The sequence below is a fragment of the Corvus kubaryi genome, unplaced genomic scaffold (assembly GCF_017639235.1).
Source record: "Corvus kubaryi isolate FWS band 111438036 unplaced genomic scaffold, C.kubaryi_AGA036_p1.0 49621, whole genome shotgun sequence".
In the NCBI taxonomy this organism is placed as follows: Eukaryota; Metazoa; Chordata; class Aves; order Passeriformes; family Corvidae; genus Corvus; species Corvus kubaryi.
In genome coordinates this window covers 5906-12437 of record NW_024581353.1, presented here as the reverse complement: position 1 = coordinate 12437, position 6532 = coordinate 5906, and the positions used below count along the sequence as shown (strand labels likewise).

Below are 6532 nucleotides of genomic sequence, written 5' to 3'. Positions count from 1 at the left end.
GGGGAGCTCCTGGCCCACACAATGGCCCCGATTTGCAAATGAGCATCGCCCCCCTCTCCAAATCACAGCAACATTTTGCAGCGTCCAACGGCTCTGCCTTTCTGCAGCAGCCGCTCCGATAATATTACAAAACTATCTAACAGCAGGGAGTTTTGAATAATTTATCTCCCTTTCTTCCCCTCCTCGGCCCTTTGTCCAAAAGTTTTTCTCCTCCTCGCGGAATTTTGAATGAGAATGGACGCGCCCTCCCTCCCCCATCCCTTTACTCCGTTTTTAAGGCAGCCTCGGGTTTTTCCCCCTTTCCCCCCCCCTTTCTTTTTTTTCCCCTTTTTTCTTTCTTTTTTCTTTCTTTTTTCTTCCCTATTTTCTTTCTTTTCTTTTTTTTTTACTTTCTTTTTTTTCCTTTCCTTTTTTTTCTTTTCTTTTTTTTTTTCTTTCTTTTTTTTTTTCTTTCCTTTTTTTTTTTTTTCCTTTCTTTTTTTCCCCCCCTCCGCTGTTTGCTTTTGTGGGCAGGAATCTTTTCCTTAAAAAGCTTCAATAGACTCGAAGGTCTTTGTAAGTGAAGTTCATCTTCAAGGTTGGGAAAAGAGGAGGGAGGGGGGGAAAAAAAGGTGGGGGGGATCGGATCCTTTAAAAAAAGGAAAAAATAATAAAAAATAAACCCCGTTTTGTGCACCTTCATTTCCAACTGATGGGAGCACGGGGGAGCCTTTTCTGCCCCAAAATTCCCCCCACGCCACCATTGCCCCGCCTTGTCCCAAACTGGGGGGGAAACTTGGGAGCGACGGGGAAAGTTTGGAAGCGATTCCCACACCGGGATTGGGGGAAAACCCCGCTCACCCCCACAGCGGCGATGCCACAAATCCCCCAAAATTCCAACTCCGGCTCAACCCCAGCAGGCCCAGCCCGTCCTCGCTTTGCACCAATTCGGGAGAAAACCGGCAAATCCCAATTTCCCGCTGCCCGAGACTCCCAAAACCGCCCGTTTTCCCCCCAAAAAGGCGCCGGGCTCCGCCACAAGGAGCTCATTTTGTGCCCAAACCCAGCGGCTCCTCCTCCCGCGGCTCAAAGTTTCCCGTTTTTCCAAGCGCCTTCACTGACAAATCTCATGGATGCTCCCGCAAAATTCCACCTGGTTTTTTGGGGGAAGGAGAATCACGGCGCTGCCCGCACTCAAATCCCACCCCCACCGCAGCTCCTCACCCCCAACCCCGCATCCACAGCCGCGAGAAGTTGGATTCTTCGGCAGAAAACGCCGGATTTGGGAGGTGATAACACAACCCCGCCAGCGGCCTGGCTCGGAGCCTTCCGCCAACACCCGCGAGGCTTTTCCCTGGATAATTTTCCCTGGATGATTTCCCCCGGATAACTCGGGGGTGCAGCCCCGCTCCGGGGACCCCTCCCCATCCCCCCCGTGTCCCCTCGGTGCCTCGCGGCGCTCGCGGCTCCCGTCCCTAATTGATATTGATCGGCGCCATCGGTCACCTGTCAGCCCCGGTTCCAGGGGACCACTTAGGCGGCGGCAGCGAAATCTGTTTAACAAATTCATTTACGGCCTCCGAGGCGCCTCTCCCACCACCCCCCCCTTCTCCAGCCATTCCCGGCCCTTTTTATGGATAATTGATCCCGAGCAAAGCACCGACAACTCTCCCTCCTCCTGGGAACGCCGCCGGCCCCGCTCCCCTCTGCGCGTCCAGCGGGGACTTTTCTTTTTGGGGTGGGGAAGGGGGGAATCCAAACGCAGCGGTTCTGGAGCCATCCCGTGGCCCCGATGTCCCCCCCCGGCGCGGCGCGGGCACACGCGGTACCTTTGTCTCCCAGGATGCCGTCGATGCTGTGCTTGGCCTTCTTGTCGCCGTCCTCCTCCTTCTTGTCGCAGTCCTCGTCTTCCTCTTTCTTCCCGAATTTGATGCGGAGCACGCGGCTAATCGAACTCACTAAACCTCGGACAGTCAAAGGCAGAAAGGCGAGTATAAGCTGCCTGGGAAAAGTGGGAATGCCGCGGGGCAGGAGGAGGCCTTGTGTCCCCTTTTCCCATGGGAATGCACCTGTCGGCACCGCCCGAGGAGTTCCCCAAATTGCCAAAGTGGGACCCGCCGCTCGCCGTCCCCACGGCCCGGGCAGCGCCGGCATGTGCCCGACACCGGCACTGGCAGCGTCCCCAGGGGCACCACCTGCTCCGGGACCGGGAAAAGTCCCCAAAATTCCCAAATTTCTCCCCAGCTCCCCATGGGAAGCACAGCCGGGATGGAGCTCCGGGCCTGTTCTCACCCCACAGAGAAGGCGCAGCCTCCCCAAAACCCACAGGGACCTCACAGCGAAGCCCTGCAGAGCCCCACCAGACCCCAGGCACATCCCTGCAGGCTAAAATTTGGGATCCAGCCTCGCTTCCCATGGGCAGTCGGGATCTCTGGCTGTGAGGTCGGGATCCCATCGCTGCGCAGCCCCCGCCACCGAGCAAATCCCAGCGGGACCGACCGGGCTCCCCTTTCCCCCTGGATTTGGGGGGCTCCTCTGGGGCTCTCCCCCTGCCCCAGCATCCCCCCGGCTTTCCAGGGAGCTGGAAAAAGTCGGGAAAAGGGGTTGGCTTGTGTTTGTTTTTCCAGCAGCCAGGGCACAAATCCCCCCTCCTATCCTGGGTTTTTCTGGGGATGATTTTCCCCCCCTCCATCAAAGCAGAGACCAGGAGGGTTGGGAACGTCTGGAAAACCTTTCCCGTGGGATAAACATTCCCACGGGATTCGGGGGGGTTGGGGGCGGTGTGACCAAGCTGCCTTCTCACCTGAGGGCACCGTGCTGCGGTCGCAGTGCCCGTCCTTCAGCAGCCGGTCCCGGATCTCCCAGCTGAACATCCCGGGGTTCTCCCGCTTGTATTCCTCGATTTTCTTCTCCACGTCGGGAGTCGCGACCTGCTTTTGTGACCAAGGGGCGCCGGAGGTGTCCCCGAGGGTGCGGAGAGAGGGGAAGGGAGAGGAGGGAAAAAGCGCTTTTAATTCAAAAGAAGCGCTGAGCAGCGCAGCTCGGCCCTGGCTGCTGGGTTTGGGGTGGAAAATGGGCATTGGGAAGGGGGGAAAGGGGAGATAAAGCTGGGAAAAGGCCGAATGTTGGCCGTCCTGAAAGTGGAGTCTCTGAGGGCCGGGAGAGCGGGCAGGGTGGGATCACCCGGAGCTCCAGGGGACGCTTTTTGGGGTGTTTCTGAGCAGCTCTTCCCAAAACATCCCCGAATTCCCCGCTCCCCGCACCCGCGGGGCCCGACGGAATCGCTCCAACGCGATCGCGCCACTTGTTGCGCGTGGAAGCGACCCAAAAAATAACCCCCTCTTTAATTCATTCATCGCCTTCAACTTTCTCCCCATCAGAGGCCGAAAAACGCAGGTTTATTAAAACCCCTTTTCCCCGAAAATAATAACAATAAAAAAGCTTGGAAAACTCGCGCTGCACCCACCCCCCTCCTCCCCAAAAACAAACCCCACCCGGTGGCATTTTGGGACGAAAGGAAGGCGGCTCCGCTCGGTGCCCGCAGCGCACTCACCCTGGGCTTGCTGCCGCCGATGGCCCCGGGCCGGATGGATCCCGTCTCCTGGTACCGGCACAGGATTTTGGAAACGCAGCCGTGGGAGACGCGGAGCTGCCGGGAGATCACGCAGGGCCGGATGCCGTGGTGCGCCATCTCCACGATCTTGTGGCGGATGTGGTTGGGCAGCGGGCGCCCGTTGATGAAAACCCCTCCGAGCTGATTCACCCTGCCCTGGCCCAGCGGGGTGGACACTGCGAGGGAGAGATGGGGGGGGGGGGAAAAAACCCGATCCCAAAAAAAAAAAAACCAAACCAGAAGAAAAAAAACAAAACGGGGAAAAGTTAAAATTGGAGGAAAAAATCCGGCGGAACGCGGCGCGTCCTTCCCCGCACCTCCCGCTTTTCTCCTGGGATTTGGGGGTTTAAAAGAAGGGGAAAGATCTCGCCCGTGCCCTGCGCTCCGTGTTTCTCCCGGTGTTTATCCCGATGTTTACCCTGCTGTTTATCCTGGTGTTTCATCCCGGTACCACACCGGAGACTTTCCCCATGGAAAGTGGGAAAATAAAAATCGCCCCCCGAGCCGCTCGCCCATTCCCGAGACACCCCCTGTGTGCCCATCCCTGGAAATGTGTCCGGATTTAGGGTTTCGCACCTTTGTTTCAAATCGCAGCCGGCGCTTTAAACGCGACAAGATCCAAACCCGCACGACAAAACCCTCCCAAAACTTCCCGTTTCTCCCCCCAAAAAAATCTCCCTCCGCTTCTCGCCTCGATTTACGGAGCTCTGCTTTCAAACAAACTTTCGGGAATCACCTCTGAAACACCCTCGGGGGGGATTTTGGGGTGGTTTTGAGGGGTTTTTTTGTGGGTTCGGGGGTTTTTTTGTGGGTTCGGGGGGGTTTCACCCCGCGGCCGCTTCGCCGCCGCCTCTCCCGGGCTCGGGGGCAGCGGTGGCTCCTTCGCCCCCTCCGCAATTTCTCGAATATCTCGCGCTGTAAATCTTGTAGATTAACCCGATTTCACAGGCTGGAAATTAAAGCGAAAAGGAGGGGAGGAAGGACGGGAGGGGGGCAGAACTCAGCTGGGCAATTTGCGCCAGGCTGGAGGGGAGAGGGGGGTGGAATTTATTTATTTTTTAATTTTTTCTCTTCCCCCCCCCCCTTTTTTTATTTTTTTATTTTTTTTTATTCCCTTCTCGCTACAAAGAAAAGTCGATTCCAGAAACCGCCTGGCGATTTAGCCAGAATCATGCACCGCTAATTCCGAGTCACTTTGGCCGGCGCTCCCTGGATGTATCATTATCGACAGATAACACTCGAGTGGCCAATTTTACATTCAAGAGCCGCTAAAAGCGCCGGCCGCTCTCTCCTTTCATTATTCCCAGTCATGTTGTGCAAATATTGTTGTAATCCTTTGATCCTTTCCCTTGCCGTCTGTTTTACTTCATTTGCTACAGAAAAGCACTTGAGCAAATCCCCGCGCCCTGTGTGTTTTGCAGCCTGCGTGGTTTTCCGCAGGTTTGGGATTCGCCACTTGAGCACGGGCGGGATGAAATTTTCCCCGCTTTAATCAATGCGGCCAGAGGGGTCCCGCTCGAAATTTGCCTTTTTCTTTTTTTTTTCTTTTTCCTATTTTTTTTTAATTTTTTTTTTTTTTAGGGGAATGCGTGTGCCTGGCAATAATCACTCCCCGCGTGACAAAGGCACGGCGGAGGGAGGCGCGGGTGACACTCGGCGAGGTGACAGCTCCCAAGTCCCCGCTCCGCCAGCCGCAGCCAAGGACATCCCGGCTTCCCGCTGCTCCTGGAGCACCCCCGGCGAAAGGTTTTTATTCCTATCCCCCCCCCCTCCCCTCCATAAGTTAAACCCCATCAATTTGGTTGTTTTCCCCCGCCTTGACGCGGAGGTGAAATTGTCAGGACGTTAAAAAACCAACCCCTCAAAAAAAAAAAAAAAAACCAAAACCCCCTCCCAAAAAAAAAAAGCAACCCCAAACCCCAAAGCGGGAGAAGCTGCCCCAAAAATCGCGCGGGATACCCGGGAACACTCGAAACGCGGGCGAACAGCGAGGCAAATCCCGGGAATACGCAGCGGGAAGGGGCTGGGTGGGGGCTGAGGAGTCGGATGCTGCTGTGGGGACCCCCCCAGGAGCGGAGCTCAGCCGCACCCCCGCCCGAAGGGACCCCCCCGGGTAATTCCAGAGGGATGGAGCGGCGCTTTTCCCTTCTCCAGACCTACCTTCCAGCGGGAAGCCGGTGCGGGGATAGTTCTGCCCCGGCGCCGGGCGCATCATCCGCGGCACCGTCCCGGGCAGCGCTGCCATGGTCGGGGAGGGGTCGCGGCGGCCGAGAGAGAACCGGGGGTCGGGGGGACACCCCTGGGCCCCGGGAGAACCGGGAGAGAACCGGGGCGAGGCTGCGGGGCCGCCTCTCCACGGAGCCGCGGCGATCCCAACCTTCCCAGCCCTTCCAGCGGCTGCAAAACAAGGGAGAAATGTGGGCTCCGAGGGCGAAAAAAGAGGGCAATGACGGCAAGAATCGCCAAAAACAACCCCCCAAAAAATCAAAATGCCGAATAAAAAGGGGTGAGGAGAGAGACGGGGGGGCGGGGCGGCGAACCACCCACCAGAAATTCCCGGGAAAGTTTTGGGGGCTGCGTCCCGAGCGGCCGCTCCGCTGGAATGTCACCCGGGAAGAGCAAGGCGCAGCCAAAGTTGCCTGGGAGCTGGGCTGGGCTTAGGGCTGGCTTAGGGCTGGCTTAGGGCTGGCGGGGGGCAGAGCGTGGGGGGAGCCGCGGCCCCCCGGATTCGCTCGGTGCGCTGCGGGTTTTGCTCCTCGCGGCGCGGTTGTGGCGCTGGAGGGATGGAGGAGGAGGAGGAGGAGGAGGAGGAGGAGGGGGGCTGGAAGTTGCTCCAGCGGGGAAGTTGGGGCGGTGGGAAGGACGGGCGGGCTCTGATAGGCTCCGGCTCCTTTCTTTTATGGGCGGCCGGGAAGGGGGATCCGCGCCGGGCCCCGGCAC

At 57.9% G+C, this 6532-nt stretch overlaps 1 protein-coding gene across 1 annotated transcript; it reads right to left on the bottom strand.

The window, feature by feature from the left end:
• Positions 1 to 534: 534 nt before the first annotated feature.
• On the bottom strand, positions 535 to 5981 carry LOC121672328 (paired box protein Pax-7-like). Its single transcript, XM_042044937.1, has 5 exons — positions 5753 to 5981; positions 3533 to 3768; positions 2783 to 2912; positions 1741 to 1937; positions 535 to 570 (listed from the first exon to the last, which is right to left on the bottom strand). Exons 1-5 carry the CDS (start codon positions 5835 to 5837, stop codon positions 535 to 537), a joined length of 684 nt encoding a protein of 227 aa, XP_041900871.1. The 5' UTR covers positions 5838 to 5981.
• Between the last annotated feature and the right edge of the window lie 551 nt (positions 5982 to 6532).

Excerpts from the sequence above, each read along its gene's own strand:
- LOC121672328 (XM_042044937.1), bottom strand. The coding sequence starts at position 5,837 with ATGGCAGCGCTGCCCGGGACGGTGCCGCGGATGATGCGCCCGGCGCCG. Across the intron at positions 3,769-5,752 it reads CACCGGCTTCCCGCTGGAAG|TGTCCACCCCGCTGGGCCAG; the intron begins GTAGGTCTGGAG and ends TCTCCCTCGCAG. Across the intron at positions 2,913-3,532 it reads TCGGCGGCAGCAAGCCCAGG|CAGGTCGCGACTCCCGACGT; the intron begins GTGAGTGCGCTG and ends TGGTCACAAAAG.